We start from the raw sequence: 24033 nt of genomic DNA on the forward strand, positions 1-24033 counted from the left end.
GCAGAGACATAATTCCACTGCATGAGTGGATCAGGAATCCATCAAGCGGGTCTGATTGTGCATCTTGAAGGAGGAGGACACTAGTCCCAAGCATGGGCCAACTGAAAGAACAGTGAAAAACCATGTAGTAGGGCAGTGGGATCACCTCCTCAGTGACTTCATGCTTAGCACCAGCGCTTTTCTTCTAGAAAAAGAGGTACTGGTACTGCATACCCTTCAGTATCTCCAGAAAAAAACTCACTCCTTAGCGCTCACAAGAGCCTTCAATTGCTCATTGTTTTTGATGCAGAAACGCCTACAACAGACATCTCCCCCTCATCTGTTCCAGGGTTACTTGCCAATCCCCTACCCTGCCCAAGTGAGGGGCACAGAAAGTCTGTTGGTGGATTCAAAATCTCATCTTTTACTTGCTAATCAATGACAGATGCTGACGTCTACCCTTGCAGTAGCCGTTGGATAACTCAACACATGCCTGCAAGGTTCTTGCATTGTCCCAGCTCCTTCACAGACATTTTTCATATGGGTGCAATTAAGTGTTTGTTTTCCCCACCCCTTAGTCCCAGAATAATTGCCATTTCTCAACATTTTGGATTCATTAGGGTCTCAAATGAGGCTAGCTGATTGTGCCGTCTTTTTTCATCGCAAATAATTTTGCAGCGGGGAAGTGGCTCTTCACTGGTTGCATTCTTTCCCTTGTGGCTGACAAAAGATTTGGTGGTTGTTGTCTTTTTTTAAAAAAAATAAATATGATTGCTGGATGAAGGAACTGAGAAATCCTGTTTCTGCTCACCACAAGGGGAAACAGACACTGTGTCACCTTCTTTCCAACCCAAAAAATGGCTAGCAGTGCACATGTTGATCTAATTCTTGAGGACTATTTTCGGCAGGCTGGCGTCACTGTGCAGCACCCTCAGGCTCTGACGCAGTCCCTTGAAAGGTCACTGAAACCTAGAGGGGGAAATGTCTGTCCCTGAAAGGAAAAGTGAAGTGGATAGGTAGCACGGCAACTTAGAGGTCCCCGCGAACCAACAGTGGGAATGAAAGGAATTAGTGGTTGAGCTGCGACCTGGTGTCGGTGGCTTTGGCCTTTCACCTGCCGCTATATGTTGTTGTTGTTGTTTAGTCGTTTAGTCATGTCCGACTCTTCGTGACCCCATGGACCAGAGCAAGCCAGGCACTCCAGGCACTACGTACTTCCCACCAAATATTTTCCACTGAAAGAATAAGGCCCCACTCTGCACTATACATTTAAAGCACTATAGTATCACTTTAAACCATGGGTAGGCAAACTAAGGCCCAATCGCCTTCTAAATCCGGCCCACAGACGGTCCGGGAATCAGCGTGTTTTTACATGAGTAGAATGTATCCTTTTATTTAAAATGCATCTCTGGGCTATTTGTGGGGCCTGCCTGGTGTTTTTACATGAGTAGAATGTTTGCTTTTACAGTGGTACCTTGGGTTACATACACTTCAGGTTACATATGCTTCAGGTTACAGACTCTGCTAACCCAGAAATAGTACCTCGGGTTAAAAACTTTGCTTCAGGATGAGAACAGAAATCGTGCTCTGGGGGTGTGGCGGCAGCAGGAGGCCCCATTAGCTAAAGTGGTGCTTCAGGTTAAGAAAAGTTTCAGGTTAAGAACGGACCTCCGGAACGAATTAAGTACATAACCCAAGGCACCACTGTATTTAAAATGCACCTCTGGGTTATTTGTGGGGCATAGGAATTCGTTCATACTTTCCCCAAAAAATATAGTCCGCTGTCCCCCCCCCCCAAGATCTGAGGGACAGTGGGCCGACCCCCTGCTGAAAAAGTTTGCTGACCCTTGCTTTAAACTATGGGTGGCAAACTAAGGCCCGGGCCAAATCCAGCCCAATCGCCTTCTAAATCCAGCCCATGGACGGTCCTGGAATCAGCATGTTTTTACATGAGTAGAATGTGTGCTTTTATTTAAAATACATCTCTGGGTTTTTTGTGGGGCATGGGAATTGGTTCATCCCCCCCCCCCAAAAAAAAATATAGTGCGGCCCCCCACAAGGTCTGAGGGACAGCAGACTGGCCCACCGCTGAAAAAGTTTGCTGACCCCTGCTTTAAACAGCCATGGCTTCCTCCCACCCACCAAATATTCCTGGGAACTGTAGCTTGTTCTGTGTGGTGAGAGTTGTTAGAAGAACGCTACTCCTCTCAAAGCTACAATTCCTAGAGTTCCCTGTGAAGATGGATTGGGTTTTGATACCCAGAACATAAAGTCAATTCACATGAGGTGACAGTAAGACCTCTGAAGCCCAGCCAGCAGTACCCCACATTAAGAGGAACAAGCATTCTACAACATACCAAAGAATCCTCTGGGAAGTTCTGAGTTTCCTCAGCAGATGAACTGATGCGGGCAAGGGTGTAACTATTTTTTGTTTTTGTTGTTTTAAACCCACTGATTGCTATAACTGCATTATGGCCCTTACTGGTTTAATCCGTTCCAGCTGCTTTTTCCATCTTTTGCTGGCATGGAACAGCCCTGATGCCACTGCGCCACGATTCTTTCTGTGGATGAAAGACCTTTGCTTGTTGATTTAGGGCAGAAGAAGGAGAAGAAGAAATAAACATTCACATTTAGATCCAAGAGATAGCAGGGAAAGTGGAACTCTCTGTGTTTTATTCCAAGAACACTAGATGGTCTTGCCGAGACATAGGGATGCAGGAGAAAATTGATTCAGTTCACAGTTAAAGGCAAACTGGCCATAATTTGTACTAACCGTAACTTAGCCATCCTTCAAAATGCTCAAAATCTTGCATTGCAGTTCTCAAACCAAGTTATGGACACAAAAAACCGTAAGTGAGGGTCATGTGTGCAGGGAAATGCATAGATTAGTAAAAATATATTTTTAAAATGCATTATTTTAAGGGAAATTTATTGCAAAAGTGTGTACATTAGGCAAAATTGTATACAGACAAGTGTATTAGGAAATTTTCTCACTAAGATGCTGGTGAATTTTCATGGGGACTTGTTAAAAAAAAGATATTCACAAAATGATGTGGAAATGTGGAGAAATGAGTTTAAGACTGGAAAAACAAGAAACTGAAATTGACAGATTCTCCTATCCCCAGCTGATAGGTTTTCCAGGAAAGGAATGAGCAGGATGTTGATAAGCAAGGTAATGCTTTTTTTTAGAAGAGACAATAGGGCACATCAACAAAAAGGTTGTAGCATGGAGTGTTCCCTGTTCAGGGACAGGGTGATGACTGGCCAAATAACAAATCTCCCCTAAGGATGAGGAGAAATTATCACTTTAACAAAAAGAGTCCATCCGAAGATAACAGTGATTAAAGTGGAGCACTTAAGAATACTTGACCATTCTTTATTTTCTCCCCTTTTAGGAAAATCTTATGAAATCACCTACGTGAGGTTGAAATTTCACACCAGCCGCCCAGAGAGCTTTGCCATCTATAAGCGGAGCCATTCTAACAGCCCCTGGATCCCTTACCAGTATTACAGTGCCTCGTGTGAGAAGACATATAGGAAGCCAGAAGGACAGTTCTTGCGACCTGGCCAAGATGAGCGGGTGGCACTCTGTACAGACGAGTTCAGCGACATTTCCCCACTGAGTGGGGGAAATGTGGCCTTCTCCACCCTTGAAGGCCGGCCTAGTGCCTACAGCTTTGACCAGAGTCCCATTCTCCAGGTACAAATCTCTGGGTGGGTGGTCCCTTAACACAAGAACAACGGCCTGGTAGTATAATCAGGAAACACTGAAGAACAAACTACAGTGGTACCTCGGGTTACAGACGCTTCAGGTTACAGTCGCTTCAGGTTACAGACTCCGCTAACCCAGAAATAGTACCTCGGGTTAAGAACTTTGCTTCAGGATGAGAACAGAAATTGGACGGCAGCGGTGCAGTGGCAGTGGGAGGCCCCATTAGCTAAAGTGGTACTGAAGGAGGAGAGGACAGGTTAAGATACCCTAAAACCTGTGTAGTCACACCCCCCCCCAACCAGGCAGGCCTCAAGCCTCAAGACTTTTCAAAATTACTTTCTCACTCCCACTTCCCTCCCCCGGGCACAATGCTCTTCCCACCCGTCGAAAAGGCTACAGTAACTCAGGTTAAGAACAGTTTCAGGTTAAGAACAGACCTCCAGAACGAATTAAGTTCTTAACCCAAGGTACCACTATAGAATAAATCCACCAGAAAGGCACTATGATTATGTGAAGAACATGTTGCAGAATTTGCCTGCAATAAAAGACCAGCCTGGAGGGGCCTGGCATCTGGAAGGCCACAGGTTCCCCAATCTTGGAACTGTGTTTCAGTTTAACCTCACCCACCCATGCAGGCAGGGTGAGGCAAAACAGGAAGGGGCCGGCCTACCAGTGCAGCTCCCCACAAACCTCCCTTACCTTGGTCAGGCAGCAGTGTCCACAGTGTGATGGTGGTTTCCAGCAAGATTTTGCGGTATACAGGAGTTATTGCGAGATTTTGGTGAGATCTTGAGAGACCTTGCCAGAACCTGCTACTGCCACTTTAGGCTCTCTTTAGGTTCTGCTGCCTGAAGTGGCTGCCTCAGTCAGCCCCATAGGTGGACTGGCCCTGCACCTAGGAAGTCCGTTGGTTTCAGTTGGCCACAGCAGTTGTTTTCAGTCAGTGTGCCATGGCAACCTGGGTGCCTTGAACAATGCTCAGTTGCCGTAAGCAACACTGGCCTCTGTTCCTCTCCCCCCCCCCCCATGCCCTCTCACATCTCTGTCTCCCAAAGACTTTCACAGCTGTTTGTTTCATCCCCAGCCACACGCTCCCCTGATAAATGGTACCTCTGGGGCTGGCTAGGGGGTACTAGTCGCCAGGAGCTAAGGTGACCTTGGAGTAAGCAAGCAAGCAAGCGTTTGCTGTGTGCAATGCCTGCCTGGGAGCTGAGTGCCTGGTGCTGAAGGGGAGCCTTTCTGCCATGCAGGCCTGGCAGTGCCTGCTGCTGCCATTGCTGTCTCCCAAGGTGCTGGCCTCACATTCACCTTTGGCCAGTCTCTGTTGGGCCACTAAGGCTGGGTGCATCCTTGTCCCAGGCCCCTGTGGGGCAACGTGAGGAGGCACCTCTTTTGGGTACAGGAGGGGTAGCAGCTGTCCAGGGGACTCCCAAGAAGAGGGGAGAGGAGAGGAGGCTGAGGGAACACTCCAAAGGGAAAGTGTTTGAAAAGGGGTGAGGGGTTGCTGGCTCTGCAGGTAAGGGGTGACATAACTGGGCTCATAAGCCCCACAGGGGTGTCACAGAAAGAATGTAATTGGTCACGGGTGCTGTGGACTCAAAAAGGTTGATAACCTCTGGGGTACAGTCCATTGGGACTGGTAGGGGGGAAGGCAGGGAGACCAACAGTAGGTGGAGCCAGAGAGCCAGTGGCAAGCAAAGCCAGCCCATTCTAGTTTTGTCCCTGTCCTCCTCCCTGGTGAGTGCTGAGACTAAGCAGAATGGAACTGAAATAAAAAAATTAAAAAAAATTGACCAGTAGTTGGTTTCTAAGGTGCAACTGGACAATTTTTTAATTTTTATTTTTTTATTTCGACTGCGTCAGACCAACATGGCCGCCTCCCTGAATCCAGAATTGAACTGACAGCCACTGACACCTTCTAAATGGTTTGTTCAAGAAATATAGCCCACGAAGGAATGTGGCCTTTGAACTCTAAAAATCCTCTGCCCTACAGATGTCCTGTACCCCTACTATTTGCTTACTTTCTCACTTACTATAATTAATTTCTTCATCCAAGGATCACAGGGAAGTTTGCAATATAAAAACACAAAAATATATAAAATAGTAACAAACAAAAACTGTTATGTACTAAGCTTGGATCCTAGAACAATAGACAAGTAGGATCCTGGAATGCAACAACTGATTGGCCTGCAGGAAAAGACCAATCAGACTCCAGGAGGGAAGCAGAATCAGTCAATCAGACAGGACTCATTGTGTAAATAATGTATATAAAAAGCTGAGGTTTGGGGGGCAATTGAATCACTGTTTTACAAGCTGCAATAAAGAGCATGAAATCACTACAGGACTCAAGAGTATATTTCAAAAACAATACCCCCATCTGCTGTTCTTGTCTCCACCCTTCAAAGTCCCAGGCTCCTCCCCTTCTCTTTGCAAACATTCGTTTTGGTCAGTGCTTTTCCCCCTAGGAGGTACTTAAGGGTACACAGTACCGGCATGTCTTCTTCTTGTTGTTGTTAAAAAGTGTGGCACTTACTGTAACAACTTCATGGTGAGTACCAACACCTATTTTTTATAGGAAAAAGCATACATTTCGGTCCCAGTGGATTGTCAATACTGATCCTGTGTAATTCTGTAGGAGTGGGTGACCGGGACGGATTTGAAGATTTCTTTGGACCGGCTAAATACCTTTGGGGATGACATCTTCAAGGATCCCAAGGTGCTGCAGTCTTACTACTATGCCATCTCAGACTTCTCCGTAGGGGGCAGGTAAGATGGGATGGGTGGGCGGAAAGAGGAAAAGGACAACCATAAAGGGTAGTTTTTTATTGGGAAGGGGTGATTGCTCTCACCTGGGAAAAAGGAAAGTGTTGACAACCTTAAATCATGACTTCCTGCTGTCTTACGAATCCCGCTTCTTAAGGCTCAAGTGTAAAATCCTAACCCAAGGACCACTACCCTTTTTTGGGCATGAGGGGTCACCACATCTGGAAATCAAAGAAATTCTCCTGGGTCCCAGCAAATGGCTATTTTACAATTTCCTGGAGATAATTGAACCTGGGACCTTCTGCATGCAAATCATGCTTTACTGCAGCTCAGACAGTGTTTCAAATGAGGCCGGATAAGGATTGCCGATTAAAGAAGCAAAACATGTGTCCTTTGGGTGGAGGGAGGGATAAATAGGGGTGGGGAAATCATGGTCCCAAATGTTTCCCCATTCTACCTCCCCCGTTCCTGGTTTTCTTTCTGCCCATTTCTGCTGCAGTGTTAAGAAAACACACTAGAGAAAAAGGAGGATGGGAGGGTGAGGGTGGTCTTATGAAAGCACAGCAAGGACCACACTGGCTTTATCTGTCTTGAGTCTTTCTCCCAAGCAGCTGGGATTTGTTTTCTTCTGAACAGGCCACCCTCAGAGACTCCAAGCACAACGAGTCCTGGGATTAGGGGTCAGGGATAAGCCCTGGATAAAAGAGGTGAAGGGTGCTATGGACTTGATTTATGTTCTATCTCACAAACTTTGCTTAGCATATGTGTTCCCTTGAGGAGAAGAATGTATTTTCCTCATTTTCAACAAAGGCGCATTCAGGACAGACGAGGGGTCTGGAGCACAGAGAATGTTGTTGGGTTTGTTTTTGTTTTAAATAGCCTACCCTGCTTTGGAGAAGTTCCTAGCTGAAGAGGTGAATAATACTGAAAGGGTCAGTTGTCCATGTTTGGGTCTCTCCTAGGTGCAAGTGTAATGGCCATGCTAGTGAATGCATCCCAAATGAAGAGGATCAGTTGGTTTGCCTCTGCCAGCACAACACCACTGGGGCAGACTGCGAGTTGTGCCAGCCGTTTTATCAGGACCGCCCATGGGCACGGGGCACCGCTGAGGCTGCCAACGAGTGTCTCCGTAAGTGGCATGTTGGAGTCTGGCAACTGTGGTCATTTCCAGGATAAGGAATAGCCTCAGAGCAGAAGGACCACCTATAGTTCCGGGTTCCTTTCCCCCTCGGAAAATTTATTTCAGTGGGTCAACTCTTGAGTATGTTGGAGAGCACCCATTATTATTATTATTATTATTATTATTATTATTAATCTACAGTGCAATCAGAATACCGTAAGCAAAAATAAAACAGAGAAGTCTCTGCCCCCAAGGCAATAAAAGTTAAGACAATAAGTTTTGGCAAAACAATCTTGTGTTTGTTTGGGTTTTTTTGTGCCCAGCATGCAACTGTAGCGGCCGATCAGACGAGTGCTTTTATGACTGGGAGTTATACCGACGCACTGGGCACGGTGGCCACTGCCGAAATTGCCAGGACAACACGGACGGCCCGCACTGTGAGCGCTGCCGCCATAATTTCTACCGCTGGGATACCCAGGCGGCATGCCAGCCCTGCAGCTGCAACCCAGCAGGTAGGCAGATTGGGGAGGCAGTATGAAGGGTAGGGGGGCAGGAAGGGGGAAGTGACATAAAACTCCTAGCTATCTTCTTTGACTGGTAGCACATGAATATATATATAGAGAGAAAGTTTTTAATACAAGATTGTTCACAACAGAGACTCCACCCACATATTATTATGCCACTTTAAACAGCCATGGCTCTCCCCTCCCCCCCAAGCATCCTTTGTTCAGGGAGGTGAGAGTTGTTAGGAAACCCACCATTCCCCTCACAGAGCTAAAATTCTCAGAGTGGTTTAGCAATCAGCTGCTCTCCCCAGCTTCCTCCCTGGCATCTCCAGGTGGGGCTGGAAATGCTCTTGCCTGAAACCCTGGAAGAAGAAGAAGAAGAAGAAGAAGAAGAAGAAGAAGAAGAGGAGGAGGAGGAGGAAGAGGGGTAGTAGTAGTAGTAGTAGTAGTAGTAGTAGTTTGGATTTCATATCCCGCTTTATCACTACCCTAAGGAGTCTCAAAGCGGCCAACATTCTCATTTCCCTTCCTCCTCCACAACAAACACTCTGTGAGGTGAGTGAGGCTGAGAGACTTCAGAGAAGTGTGACTGGCCCAAGGTCACCCAGCAGCTGCATGTGGAGAAGCAGGGAAGCGAACCTGGTTCACCAGATTACGAGTCCACTGCTCTTAACCACTACACCACAATGGAGAGCTACTACCAGTCAATGTAGATAATCCTGAGCTATATGGAGCCAATGGTCTGACTCAGTATAAATTGGATTTCTCAGTTCCTTTGTTGACACTTTATATCTTCCCAGGTTCCTTGAATCCCCAGTGTGACAGCTCAGGGGCCTGTGAATGCAAAGCAACGGTGACAGGCTGGAAGTGTGAGCGTTGCCGAGATGGATTCCATTCCCTCAGTGAAGGCGGGTGCAGGTGAGAGGAGGAGGAATAGTATCCCCCTGGAACTGTGGCAGGGGCAGGACTAGGGGCAGTGAGGTGGCCGCTTCAGGTGGTAGAAGCTGGGATTCCTCCTGGGCCCCAAGCCATTGTCACTCTTCAGCATACTCCTCTCCACCTGTTCCCATTCTTCTGAGCTGATGATAGGAAAAGTGAAGAAATTCAATTTTGTTTGCATTTCAGTGGGAAGGTGCACTTCTCAAATCAATACACAAAGCGAAACATGGCTACCTCTCAAAATTAACTTCTCAGAGTGTTTTGATTTGATTCTCCAACCAAAGTGCATGTATTAGGAAAATATGCACATAAAAACGCATTTACTGGGGCAAAATAACATACAAAGTGCACTACATTAGAAGAAATTGCTTGCAAAAATGCATATGTTAATCTACACTGCATATAAAAGTGTGTTTATTAGGAGGAATTCACACAAGATGCTAACAAATTTTTTGACTGTTTTTACATATACTAGGGGCTGTGCCCTTGTTCACTCCTGTCACCAGCCCTCCTGCCATTCCACCCACATTGACCCCCTAGAACTGCGCCTTCCCTCTCCATGCAATTATGAATCCTCTGATGGGGATTATGTAATGACAGTCTTACATTTTTATGTACTGTATTTTTCGTCCCATAGGACGCACCTAGTTTTTTTGGGGGGAAATAAAGTAAAAAAAAAAATTTCCTTTATTTCCCCCACAAAACCAGGTCGGGGAAACCGAACCAGGTTGAGGAACAGCGGGATGGCGGTGCTGCGCCTCCTTGCTGTGCCCCAAGCTTGTGGGGCTGGCCGATGTCTGCCCGGCGCGCGGGGTGCTCTGCTTCAGGGTGCCTTGCGCACCGGGCGGCAGGCTGCTATCCGCAGCCTAGACAGCCCTGCGGGAACTCCCACAGGGCTGCCTAGGCTGCGGATGTGTTCCCGAAGCCTGGAGAGCGAGAGGGGTTGGTGCGCACTGACCCCTCTCGCTTCCCAAGCTTCAGCGAAAGCCTGCATTTGCCCCATAGGACGCACCCAGATTTCCCCTTCATTTTTGGAGGGGAAAAAGTGCGTCCTATAGGGCGAAAAATACGGTATATAGGAAGATATAAAACCTATAATTGCTGCAGAATTGTGGATAACTGAATTTAAGATGGGGGGGGGAGGGAGAAACCAAAACTGACACATTTGTCCATCCCTAGCGGGCAGCAACGCTTTCTTGTTGCAGGGTTGGCTGCCTCGCCTAGTTCCCTTCTTTCAACACTTCTCAGACGTTCTCTGGGAAAGTCCCCTTACTGAGAGAGCAGGCAAAGAGGCAGCCAGGCCAGGCCACACACCCCAGCAGCCATGATGCATGTGGATACCTTGCTCTGGTCACATCGCACATGCTGGAACTGGCGCTGCTGTACTGCAGCCTTCGTTTGAGTGACACAACTTACCGGTATGTGTCATTGGCTTCCTTTTTCAGACCTTGCGCTTGTGATGCAGCTGGCAGTGTAGGAACATGTGACCCTAACACAGGACACTGCAGGTGCAAAGAGAAGGTAGAAGGATACCTGTGCAACAGGTGAGTAATCTTGATCTCCCGCCTCTCTTCCTTTCCTTCTGTTGTTCCTAGCCCTGTGCAAACATAAGACTGTAACCTCCTCAGAGGAGGGATCTGTCTTTTTTATTGATGAGAATAAAAGCACCTCCAGATATTGCTGAACTACAGCTCCCATCAGCCCCAGCAATCATGGCCAATGGCTAGGGATGAGAGGAGTTTTAGTTCTGTAACATCTGGTGGGCCAAAATTTCTCTGCACCTGATTTTAAACACAAACAAACAAACAAACAGGCACTGTGTCATGAGCCTGAATCTGGGGAGCAGCCAAGACTCTCAAAGAACACAAGAAGAGTCTGTCTGGATCAGATCTGCCCCATCTGGCTAGTATCCTGTTCTCACAGTGGCTAACCAGATGTCCCAATGGGAAGCCCACAAGTACAACCTGAGCGTCTTCCCCACATGTGATTCCCAGCAACTGAGGTTCAAAGGCATACTGCCTCCAACAGTGGAGGCAGAATTTAGCTGTTGTGGGTGGTAGCCTTATCTTCCATGGATAAAGATACACTGTCAATAAAAATTGGTCTGCTCCATGAAGCTGACTGACATATGCTCTTTCTTGTCCAGGTGCCAACCTGGTAGCTTCAATCTACAGCTCCACAACCCTACTGGCTGCACCAGCTGCTTCTGCTATGGCCATTCAACAGCGTGCACAGTGGCCCAGGGGTATGAGGTTCACAATATCATCTCTGACTTCAGCCAAGGTAATTGGGGAACTTTTCTATATGGGTATATCTGCACACTACAACGTTATGTTGGGCTTATAGCACTTTTAACAGCTGCAGTTTCCTTGATATCATTCTGGGAGTTGTAGTTTAGTGAAAGTGGTAGGATTTCTGTTGAAGTTCCCTAGGCTCCATTCAACCCAACTATATCCCAGGGCTCCCAGGAGAGACAAAAAAACAGTTAAAGCAGTAGAAGTCCATAGTGTAAAGTGCACAAGGGCATCACATGTTTATGCAAAATAGCAACAAATAAATAAATACCTGTAGAAGAAAACTAAACACAACTAAACGACTAAACAACAACAACAGAAGAAGAAAACTAAAGGATTAAAATCTGTACAGGCAGTTTGTGTAGGGGTTGTGTTCAAAGTCAATACACATGGCAGTGGTCATGCTTAAGCCCCTTCTGAGCCCGCCCAGTTCTCGGGCCAAAAGTGGTGTATGCATTAGCACTTGCACATCACTACTAGTTTTTACAAGTTTTTACTGAGACAGGTGTGAATGAGGGTAACACAGATTGGCAGTTTTGAAAAGGCAGCCTTCCTGTCTGTGGGTAGAGTCATTGCGAGGCATAGGACTCTCTAGAGCAGGGATGTAGGGTTGCCATATTTCAAATATGGCAATATTTGCCAAAGTTGTTGAGCTTCTTTTAGTTTTGCCCAAAGTTGTTGAGCTCAAAATCTCAAAAAAAGAAGAAGAAATTTTTGAGCTGTTTTTAAGGAAATCCACAAAAAACCCGAGACTTCCAACATTGGTTGCCATACATCCAGATCTTCCCAGACATTTCAGCGGTTTCCGCCCAGACACTGCTTCCGACTGCAGTATTCTGGCTATGTCTGGGAAATTCTGGACGTAGGGCAACCCTAAGTAAGGTTGCCAGACGTCCCCGTTTCCCAGGGACAGTCCCCGGATTTACAAATCAGTCCCCTGACAAAATCCATCTATCTAATAGGAAGTTGAAAAGTGTCCCCGGATTCATTGAAAAAAATCTGGTAACCTTACCTAAGGGATAGCCAAAGTGATGCCTTGCAGGTGTTGTTGGACTATAGTTCCCATCATCCCTGGCTATTAGGCATGCTAGTTGGGGATGATGGGAGCTGGAATCCCACACAAGCCGTAGGACAAATTGGCTACCCCTGCTCTAGAGCAGGAAGAAGCAACCATTTTGCAATTGCTGCATTTTAGCAATTGAAAATCACATACCCCTGTCAGTCTTGCTATGAATCGCTCAGATATCTGCCACTGCATCCCAGTTTACTTACTAATCTCTAAAGCAGCTGCCCCATTGAGCATGCTGCTCAGCATGAGGAGCCAACCCTGAAGCAACTGTTCTATAAATCCAGCTAGGCCCCTATTGGCTCCCCAGATTGCCTAAGTGTGGCTGGACTGTTGAGCTGCAGTACCCAAATCTGGCCATTATTTGGGTGGCACTGTAGAGCATCAGAGACCAGGCAAATAGCTCACTGTACAATGGTACCTTGGTTTACAAACATAATCCATTCCCAAGGTCCGGTTGTAAACCAAAACAGGTTGTAACCCAAGGCGTGCTTTCACTAATGGGTTGTAATAATTGGTTGTAATAATAATAAATGGGTTGTAATCCAAAAAAAGGGACATGCACTTCCAGGTTTGACGTGGTTGTAATCCAAAACAGTTGTAATCCAAAGCGGTTGTAAACCAAGGTAGCACTGTATGTGAAAGCCTCCCCAATGGCACAGCATCAATGGCTCAGCAACTTCAAGAAAAGGAAAAAGCAGCTGTGTAAACCCAGCACTCATAATTTATTTAATTCTGAGCTGTATCTGGCTGAGTTATAGCTTTCTGTTTCGCCAGTGGAGAGACAAGTGGGCGAGTACACAGCTGGTGACCCAAAGTAAACCTAATGGAGCATATGAGGCCTTCTGTCTCCTCCCTTTGCACAGCAGGGGTTTATTCTGCACTGGCTGAAGGCCTCTGTGTGAACCTAGCTTGGACTCTGTGTGATCCTATCAAGTAGCTCGCTCAGTTGCCATCCAGCATCCAAGATGGCGCTGAAGCAAGTTCATAGACCTCTCTCTTGTGTGTGAAAGATCACCCTTTGGTGAGCAGCCCAAGGAACGCCCATTATAGAACCTGTCAAAACCCACAGGGCTCAGTGGTCAAGGGGCTCCTGCTCCGATGGAAAACCTGTGTGAATTATTCTGTGCGTAGCTGTTAACGTAATAATCTGAACATGCTATTACTGTCTGCCGGGCCAGGCTACCCATGAGGTGAGGTGGTGCAGTTGCCTCTGGTAGCAGATCCAGCCTCCAGGGAGCTCACCGCAAACCACTGCCTTCCTTTCTGGTCTCATTTTACTTCCCCACTGCCTTCGGGTGGGGGGAGCTATGAAGGCGGAGTCAGGAGCATTTTCTGTTGTGCCTCAAGTGGCAGAATGTCCTGGGCCGGCCCTGACAGTCTTTGTGTGTATGTGTTTTTGTTATGTACTGAGTTGAATAGGATCCAAACTGCAGCAGTCAGATTGGTCCTAGAACAATAGGATCCAAAAGGCAGCAGTCTGATTGGTCCTAGAACAATAGGATTCAGAATGCAGCAGTCTGATTGGTCCTAGAACAATGCAGCAGTATGATTGGTTGGCAGGAACTACCCAATCATGCTCCAGATAGAAGTGAATCCACAACCTGATTGGCTTACAGTAGAATTCCGGAATTAGCCAATCATGTGCAGCCCATTGTGTAAATAATGTATATAAAGCAGATACTTTGAGGGGACTTTCATTCATTCCTCCTCACCACTATGAGCTGAATAAAGAGCATGAAATCACTTTGCGACTCTGAGTATATTTCACTGGCGACGAAGGTGGGATCCCGCTGAGCTGACTGCCACACACAGCACCGCAGCACCGCCACCTGCCGCACCGCTGCCTCGCACCGTGTATCCAGGCTTCAGCTCCGGGACACAAGGAACTCAGAATGGCAACCGACAACAGCTTCTCGCCATTCAACCCAGCATCTGGAGACTGGGAAGCGTACGCCTCCCGTTTCACCTTCCTCCTAGAAGCCAAAGGGGTCATCGACGAAGAAGACGCCAAGAAGAGGGCGATATTCTTCAGCGTCTGCGGAGAGGAGACGTTTGAAATTGCCCGGGCCCTCCTTGCGCCTGAAGACGTCGCTACTGTTCCATACAAAACAATAATGGAACAGCTGAAGGGGCACTTTTCGCCGCAGCCCTCAGTGGTGGCTCGTCGAAATGCCTTCTACGCAAAGCGGCAAGCCCCTGGGGAAACCATAACTGGGTTTGTGACCTCTCTCCGCCAAGCCGCCCGGTTCTGCAACTTCTCAGAGCTGGAGAACATGCTTCGTGACCGCCTCGTCGGTGGCCTGAAGGATGAGAAGCTGCAACGACGCCTCTACGCTAAGAAGGACCTAACGTTCCAGGTCGCTCTGGAGGAGGCCCTGGCAACGGAAGCTGCCGAGAGGTCGACGCAAGAGGCACGGCCGAGCCAGCCGTCCCAACCGAGGGTCCACCACGAAGACCTCACCGATGACTCAGGATCCGACAGGGAGGAGGTGCACCGAGTACAGCAGCGCACTCAAGCAGCCCACATACCACAGCTGCCTCGACGAGGAGGGAACTGCGCAAGCTGTGGAGAAAGTCACGAGAGGAGGACCTGCCGTTTCCGCAACGCAGAGTGCAGGCAGTGCAGAAAATTGGGACACATCGCCCGGGTGTGTCGGGCTCGGCCCACCCGACGCCAGGCATCAGATGACCAATCCAAGAGCCCCAGGTCCCGGGGCCCAACGCACCAAGGCAACTCGACAGAGCTCACGGACTTCCAGGTATACCAGTTGCCCCACCCCAACGTAGAGAAAATTTATGTTGACGTACAGATAGAGGGGGCCCCATGCCGCATGGAGCTTGACACGGGTTCAACTCTATCCATAATCTCGGCAAGGACCTTAAGGAAACTGTGTCCTACTGGGGGTCCCAAACTCAGGCCGGCCCCATTCACCCTCCGGGACTTCCAAAAACGTAAGGTCCCCACAATGGGGGTGGGGACCTTCAGGGTGCAATACCGAGGGCGGACGCGGCAACTGGACTTGCTTGTGGTCAAGGGCCCCTACATTAGCTTACTGGGATTAGCATGGTTTGGACCACTGGGGCTAGCCGTCACCGGGGTGAACCACACTAGCTTACAAGTGGACGTGGACGCCATATGCAAGGAATTTCCGGGGGTTTTCGATGGGAAATTGGGACAGTATACGGGCCCCCCCATTGCTCTACAGCTTGACCCCGCAGTACGACCGGTCAGGCTCAAGGCCCGCCGGGTCCCGTTCGCCCTGAAACCTCGTATAGACGAGGAATTGGACCGGCTCGTGAAGCAAGGAGTGCTGGAGCCGGTGCCTAATGCCCCCTGGGAAACCCCAATCGTCACGCCCGTCAAGCCTAATGGTTCAGTCCGCATCTGCGCAGACTACAAATGTACCATAAACAAGGCCCTCACGGCCCATGCATACCCAGTGCCAGTGGTCAGCCATGTTCTTGCCACCCTGGCTGGGTCGAAAATTTTTGGCAAGCTGGACTTGGCCCAAGCATATCAACAGCTGCCAGTAGATGAGGCCACAGCAGAGGCACAGACGATTGTGACGCACAGAGGAGCATTCAGGGTAAAGCGGCTGCAATTCGGTGTCAGCGTGGCACCAGGCATATTCCAGAATCTAATGGACTCTCTACTTAAAGGGATTCCTGGCGTCACCCCCTTCTTCGATGATGTGTTGATTGCCGGGCCCACACCAGAGGAGTTTGAGGACCGCCTCCGCACCGTTCTGCACCGTTTCCAGACGGCGGGTCTCAAGGTGAAGCGGGAAAAATGTCTACTAGGAGTGCCTCAGGTGGACTTTCTGGGATTTATGGTGGACGCAGAAGGGGTCCACCCAACTGGGGACAAGGTACGGGCCATTTGTGATGCCCCAGCGCCCAAGAACAAGACTGAACTTCAGGCCTTCTTGGGACTATTGAACTTTTACCATTCCTTCCTTCCCCACAAGGCGGCGGTAGCAGAGCCCCTACACAGACTCCTGGACAAGCGGGCCCCTTGGGTGTGGGGCCAGCGCCAGGAGGCCGCATTCCAGGCAGTCAAGGACTTGCTTGTCTCAAACTCGGTCTTGGCACACTTCGATGAGAGGCTGCCGGTGGTGCTAGCATGCGATGCCTCGCCCTATGGAATTGGCGCTGTCCTGGGACACCAACTCCCGGATGGAAGAGAGGTACCGGTGGCATACTTTTCCCAGACACTCAACGCAACCGAGCGGAACTACTCGCAAATCGACAAGGAGGGACTGGCAATCGTGAAGGGAGTAAAAAAATTCCATGATTTCTTGTACGGGCGGCCCTTCACCGTGGTGACTGACCACAAGCCGTTGCTTGGCTTATTTGCCCCTGAAAAGCAGACCCCCCAAGTGCTGTCTCCTCGCGTCCTCAGGTGGTCAATTTTCCTTGCCAGCTACCAGTATGCACTGATTCACCGTCCGGGGAAGGCGATGGGCCATGCGGATGCCCTCAGCAGGCTACCACTACCGGAAACAGGCCCCGACCCAGCACCTGCACAAGAGGTTATGAGCCTGGAGCTGCTTCCCGACCGCCCCATTCAGGCACAAGAAGTTGCACACCATTCCAAGAAAGATAGGGTCATCTCCCGGGTCCTGGACTGGGTGTGGAGGGGATGGCCCAGCAGCAGCCCCGGGCCAGAATTCGCCGGCTACACAACCCGCAAACATGAACTGTCGGCCCACAAGGGGTGCCTGTTATGGGGAAGCAGGGTCGTTGTTCCCCAGCCCCTCCGCAAAAGGGTCCTCACAGCCCTACACGAGACACACCCAGGGGTAGTAAGAATGAAGGCCCTTGCCAGGAGTTATGTGTGGTGGCCGGGGATCGACGGAGAGATAGAGGCCTGGGTCAAACACTGCCAGGCCTGCCAAGAATCCCGCCCAGATCCCCCAAGGGCCCCAGTCCAGTCCTGGGAGTCCGCCCGAGCACCATGGTCACGCCTGCATGTGGACTTCGCTGGCCCCTTTCAGGGGAAAACATTCTTCATAGTGGTGGACTCCTACACCAAATGGCTGGAAGTCGCACTGGTACCGTCCACTTCTACGTCCGCAGCCATCCGGGTACTACGCAGGCTGTTTGCAACCCACGGGCTCCCTGACACTCTCGTCTCAGACAACGGGACTGCATTTACGTCAGGAGAATTCCAAACCTTCACAGCGCAGAACGCCATCCGCCACATCCGTTCGGCGCCATTCCATCCTGCCACCAATGGCCAAGCAGAACGCATGGTGCGGACCACCAAGGACACCCTTCGCCGCATGACGCAAGGGGATTGGGAGTACCGCCTTGCCACATTCCTTCTAGCACAGCACAGCACCCCCAGCTCAACAACTGGCCGGAGCCCCGCTGAACTACTAATGGGTCGGCGCCTTGCAATCAGATTGGACCGCATTCACCCCGATAGAGCTCAGGATGAGGTAGTGGTGGGGGAAGGCAGGAACCCCCGGACCTTCGAGGCCCAGGACCCAGTGTACGCAAAGAATTTTGGGGCAGGCCCAGCATGGGTACCCGCCACAGTCACCAGGGTCACTGGCCCCGTGTCGTACGAGGTGCTAACAGATGGGGGGCAATGCTGGCGCCGCCACTGCGACCAGATACGGCGACGATTCCCGGGAGAAAACCAGGAGGAGGAAAGGTCAGAGGAGTCCCAAGGGAACAGAGGGGCAGTGAGGCCCATAGAGCACGAGGGGCCAGCAGGAGAGGCAGAATCAGTAAATACAGGGAGGACCTGCGAGGCCGAAAGGACACCAGAACCAGAACCACGACTGAGCGAGCCGGTTGCGCCAGACCAAATAGCCCCATCACAGCCAGCATCCTTGGAACACGAGCCAGAACCTGAACCCCGGACCAGGGAACACCCCAGGCCGCAACGCACACGTAGGCCGCCAGCGTACCTCGAGGACTATGAATGCGACCTCCCGGGCAGGACTGGAACTTAGAGGGGAGGGGTGTTATGTACTGAGTTGAATAGGATCCAAACTGCAGCAGTCAGATTGGTCCTAGAACAATAGGATCCAAAAGGCAGCAGTCTGATTGGTCCTAGAACAATAGGATTCAGAATGCAGCAGTCTGATTGGTCCTAGAACAATGCAGCAGTATGATTGGTTGGCAGGAACTACCCAATCATGCTCCAGATAGAAGTGAATCCACAACCTGATTGGCTTACAGTAGAATTCCGGAATTAGCCAATCATGTGCAGCCCATTGTGTAAATAATGTATATAAAGCAGATACTTTGAGGGGACTTTCATTCATTCCTCCTCACCACTATGAGCTGAATAAAGAGCATGAAATCACTTTGCGACTCTGAGTATATTTCAGTTTTATTTAATTGTAGATGTTTATTTCTTTACTATTTGGTGGATTTTTTATTGATAGGGTTGCCAAATGTCCTCCTTTTCCAGGAAACATTCTCTTTTTCATGGGTAGAGTCGTTATAGCGATCCATAGTTAAAAATAGAAGTTGACAAATGTGTCCTCTTCAAAATATGGCAACCTTTATTCCTGTAATCTGCCTAGAATCCATATTAGTACTTCTTCTTCTACTACTAATACTAATACTATTATTACAATTTATTACCCACTCTTCATCCTAAGGTCCCAGGGCAGGTTACAACAATTACAACAATATTAAAAACAGTTAAAACAAGTTACAGTCACAGAAATAAGGTGAATCCTACAGAAATATATCTCAAGTCTCAAAATCTGGGGTAAAGAGGTGTGTCTTATCATTTATTACAAGTTGCATAAGCTGCCAGATGCATCTCTATGGGAAGAGAGTTCCACAGCTATGGGGCTGCCACAGACAAATTGACAATTAAGTGGTGTATAAAAAAGGTAAAGGTACCCCTGCCCGTACGGGCCAGTCGTGTCCGACTCTAGGGTTGTGCGCCCATCTCACTTAAGAGGCCGGGGGCCAGCGCTGTCCGAAGACACTTCCGGGTCACGTGGCCAGCGTGACAAAGCTGCTCTGGCGAGCCAGCACCAGCACAGCACACGGAAACGCTGTTTACCTTCCCGCTATAAAGCGGTACCTATTTATCTACTTGCACTTAGGCGTGCTTTCAAACTGCTAGGTGGGCAGGAGCTGGGACCGAAAGACAGGAGCTCACCCCGCCGCAGGGATTCGAACCGCCGACCATGCGATCGGCAAGTCCTAGGCACTGAGGTTTTATCCACAGCGCCACCCATGTCCCTTAAGTGGTGTATACATCAATCAAATAATTAACTGATTAACAATATGTTTTTAAAAACACCCAAATAGGGATGGCATGAAATACCCATTGTATTGGAATCTGTTCCAATTATTTTTAAAATGGAAGGTGAAGCAACACATTTCGTTGTAATGCCTTTCCTTGGTTCATATAGCTTGCCTTTATACCATAACATTTCTTAGTGTCTGGAATCCAGATGCTTTCTCCCCATGGCTATCGTGGTGCAAAGTAACAATTGGTTTGGGGTTTTTTTTCATTCTTCCAGAGCTCCAGTTCCTGTTTCAACATGAATAGCTCATGAGACTCTCGGTCGCAGGGTTGTGGGTTCGAGCCCCACGTTGGGTGAAAGATGCATTGCAGGAGGTTGGACTAGATGACCCTTGTGGTCCCTTCCAACTCTACAATTCTATTATTCTATGTAGTTATAGGGTAAAATTTCATCAGGCCTCCATGAGCAAGAATGGCGAAAGAAGGGAAGGATATTAATTGAGTGCCTGCTTTACACACAGAAGGTCCCAGGTTCAGCTCCCAGTGGCATCTCCAGGTAGGGCTGGGAATGAAATCCTGGAGAGCCGTTTCCCGTCAGTGCAGACAATACTGAGCTAGATAGAGTAAAGGGTCTCGCTCTGTATAAGGCAGCTTCCTATGTTCCTGTTGGAAGGGCTGTAGCTCATCTGTCTTGCATGTAGTAGATCCTAGGTTCAACCTTGTAGGCAAAAGCGAGCTAAATTGCAAGGTCAGCCAGACTTTCTTTGTCACTCTTTCTCTCTCTTTGCTTGTGTTTTGTTGTTTTTAACCAGGACTCGATGGCTGGAAAGCAGTAAATCCAAGTGGGCAGGAGGTCCCCCTCCGCTGGACTAGAGGAGAGATCTTCCTGGAGCAAGAGGAGGAAGAGGCTGATTTTATAGCGCCAGGTATAGTATCTGCAAAGCAGGAAGTGATGAAAATTCCTTCTCCCAAGGCTGCTAGCTCCTTCCATTGCAGTTTATCATAATGACCCTAGGTCCAAATGGCCCTCTGGAAGGAATTTGCCCTTGGGGCCAGTCCCAAAAGCACATAGCAAGCTGGTCACTTGATGCTCACTGTTCTGCAAGAGTAGCTTGTGGTGCCAGTATCCTTCCAGCTTGAGGTCATCACTTTGACTATGTCAGGGACCAGGAGTCAGATTCCTCATCAATGGGTGATGGAGGCAAAGGTGCGGAACCCAAAGTGTTCAATCCACGCTTTAATGGAAGCCTATCTACCGTATTTTTCGCACCATAGGGCGCACCGGACCATAGGGCGCACCCAGTTTTTTGGGGGGGAAATAAAGGGGGGGAAATATTCCCCCCCCCAGGCGCGGGGCTGGGGCGGGAGAAGCTCGAGCTTCCCCCGACCCCAGCCCCTAAACAGGCAGCTCTCTGCAAGCCGTGGGAGTGCTCCCACTGCTTGCTGAGAGGTCCGCGAAGCCTGGACGCGCTGAGCTCAGCGTGCGCAGGCTTCAGCATGCAGGCAAGTCTCCGCAAGCAGCGGGAGCGCTCCTGCTGCTTGCGGAGAGGTCCGCGAAGCCTGGACGCGCTGAGCTCAGCGCGCGCAGGCTTCAGCATGCAGGCAAGTCTCCGCAAGCAGCGGGAGCGCTCCTGCTGCTTGCGGAGAGGTCCGCGAAGCCTGGACGCGCTGAGCTCAGCGCGCGCAGGCTTCAGCATGCAGGCAAGTCTCCGCAAGCAGCGGGAGCGCTCCTGCTGCTTGCGGAGAGGTCCGCGAAGCCTGGACGCGCTGAGCTCAGCGCGTGCAGGCTTCAGCATGAAGGCAAGTCTCCGCAAGCAGCGGGAGCGCTCCCGCTGCTTGCGGAGAGGTCCGCGAAGCCTGGACGCGCTGAGCTCAGCGCGCGCAGGCTTCAGCATGCAGGCAAGTCTCCGCAAGCAGCGGGAGCGCTCCCGCTGCTTGCGGAGAGGTCCGCGAAGCCTGGACACGCTGAGCTCAGTGCGCGCAGGCTTCAGCATGCAGGCAACTCTCCGCAAGCAGCAGGAGCCCAGCGCTGGGCTCCCGCTGCTTGCGGAGAGGTGTGCGAAGCCTGGAGAGCGTGAGGGGTCAGTGCGCACCGACCCCTCTCACTCTCCAGGCTTCAGCGAAAGCCTGCATTCGCACCATAGGACGCACACATTTCCCCTTCATTTTTGGAGGGGGAAAAGTGCGTCCTATCGTGCGAAAAATACGGTAATTTACACTTCACAGAACAATACCATCAAGGCTATCCTTTGATATTCACACTTTGCCAAATTTTCTGATGCAGGTTCTGCAGCCAAAAGACGTGTGTTACGGGGGAAAGTGTACCTAAGAATGCATATTTTTCTGAAAAACATCGAAAAATGCATTCCCTTATGGAAAATTGCTTGCAAATCATGTATTTATTGGGCAAAAATGTGTACAGCATTGACAGATGCTGACAATTTTTTGCAATGTTTTTAAATAATAATAATAACTCACGAACAGCTGGTGGAAAAGTGGCAAACTGAAGTTAAAATTGGAAAACTGAAAAACTGATAGAAACCGAAATAGAGATATTTGTTCATCCAGCCCCAGTATAGTGTATTGATTAGAGTGTCAGCCTAGGATCTCTGAGTCGAGGTTTCAAATCCCCTCTTTGCCATTAAGCTGTCAGGGAGATAGTTGCCAGTTGCTATCTCTCAGCCTAACCTACCCCACGGGGTTATTGTGGAGGATGAAATGGGAAGAGACAAGCACCATGTACACCACCTTGAGCTGCTTGGAGGAAAAGATGGGATATAAATGCAATGTGATAAATAAACTATCTAACTTTTGCCTTTCCTCTGAATTTCCCTCTCAATCCTTAGAGAGGTTCCTGGGTGACCAGCACCTTAGTTACGGGCAGACCCTCTCCGTGTTCTTCCGCATAGCAAGCACCACACCTGACTTCCATTCTTTCCCCATTGGGCTGGTTTTGGAGGGGGATGGCATCTCAGTGTCAGCCAGTTATGCCGATACAGAAGACAGGAGAAATGGCACACACTGTGAAGAGCACATGATAGCGTTCAGGTATCTTTTTCTCTACCATTCTTCCTCACCTGTTCCTATCACAAGCCAAGGTGTTTTGATCTAACAGCCTTTTAAAAATTCTGAAGGATGCAAACAGTAAACAATGGCATTGTCGTGAGCAAATGAAAAGTTAAGAGAGGGTCAAGAGAGAATCAAGGTCACCCAATTTAAAAAGTTTTATTTTGCTCATGTGAATATATATGTGTGATATTTGTTGTGATATGTAACTAGGGTAGCCAAGCTGGTTTCCTCCAGATTTTTATGAACTGCAGCTCTCATCACTCCCAGCCAGCATGGCCAATGGTCAGGAATCATGGGAGTTGTAGTCCTAAACATCTGGGAGGCACCACATTGCTCATGGTGGTGCTTTCTAGATTTAAAAATGTTATATTTTTATATACATATATTGTTCCATGCCACCCCGATCTCTTAGTGGTGCAAGGGGTTCGGTTCCAGGTGCTTACCCGAAGTGTATTTCCTTTGTAAATTAGGCATAGCAAAGACTGCAGTGTCTTTATGATATATGGTTTATTTACACATATATACAACCTGAGCCTACAGTGTACAGAGCATTCACATCACAAGATTCTTTGCTCCTCTCTTAGGAGCAGCAGGCTTAGGTCTACAAACAGGAACCAGCCATGGTGCCTCTCCCTTTGTTACAGCCAACCCACCAAGAGTTTTGGCAGACCACCCTCTCCTCTTGCACCCTCTTGCAGCGGAGGAGCGAAATGCTAGCATGTTCTTCCCCTCCTCATTTTTATCATCACAGGAACCCAGGCTGTGACTGGCAACAAGTCACCCTGCAGCTGAGGAGAGTGTTGAAGCCTGGTCTCTCAGGTCCTAATGTAGCACTATTAACTAAATAGTAATATTAATAAGTTATTGTTAGGTGCTCCTATAACCAGCTCATTTTTTGTTTGAGCTTTGAGGAGCATTTAAAGAAATAAATACAACCAACACAGGGCAGTGCAGTGCACTTTATTGCTTTTCAGTTAACTCTAGTCAATTTTTAGTTGGCATCAGAGAGGTTTGATTTGCGATCCATTAAAACTTTGGCCACTAAATGGTCAAGTGCTCAGGTCTGACAAGGGAGCAAACAGAAGTCGGATAAGTGTCATTTCACTAGGGGTGATAAGGCCATTGTTAAAGCTCTCATCCTGCTTCCCCATGAGCCCTTTTGTGTGCTTCCAATCCTGTATTACTCAAAGGCTTCACGAGGCTGAGGAAGAAATGCAACCAGCTCTGTCAGCTTTCCAGTTCCAGCGCCTGCTCTCCAACCTGACAGCGCTTCGGATCCGGGCCAAAAGCAGTTATGGACCAGGTAAGTCATTTGAAAACCTGCTATGTGTAGTTGGTCCCTGGTGTAGGCAGT

The 24033-nt window shown here is 49.0% G+C and overlaps 1 protein-coding gene across 4 annotated transcripts in view; it reads left to right on the top strand.

Annotated features, from left to right (window-relative positions):
- Positions 1-24033, top strand: part of LAMC3 (laminin subunit gamma 3) — a 71654-nt gene that overhangs the window by 8424 nt on the left and 39197 nt on the right. For 2 of the 4 annotated variants that reach the window (XM_053374920.1, XM_053374922.1), the window contains exons 2-11: positions 3375-3679; positions 6327-6457; positions 7417-7583; positions 7898-8086; positions 8881-8998; positions 10465-10563; positions 11166-11302; positions 20423-20536; positions 22457-22658; positions 23870-23982. In XM_053374920.1, coding sequence (XP_053230895.1) covers positions 3375-3679; positions 6327-6457; positions 7417-7583; positions 7898-8086; positions 8881-8998; positions 10465-10563; positions 11166-11302; positions 20423-20536; positions 22457-22658; positions 23870-23982 — 1575 coding nt within the window. Of the gene's footprint in view, positions 1-2508; positions 2829-3374; positions 3680-4083; positions 4981-6326; positions 6458-7416; positions 7584-7897; positions 8087-8880; positions 8999-10464; positions 10564-11165; positions 11303-20422; positions 20537-22456; positions 22659-23869; positions 23983-24033 lie in introns of those variants that run through there. The other 2 variants (XM_053374923.1, XM_053374924.1) reach the window with 2 other exon arrangements.

This window comes from Podarcis raffonei, chromosome Z, assembly GCF_027172205.1.
Source record: "Podarcis raffonei isolate rPodRaf1 chromosome Z, rPodRaf1.pri, whole genome shotgun sequence".
Classification (NCBI taxonomy): domain Eukaryota; kingdom Metazoa; phylum Chordata; class Lepidosauria; order Squamata; family Lacertidae; genus Podarcis; species Podarcis raffonei.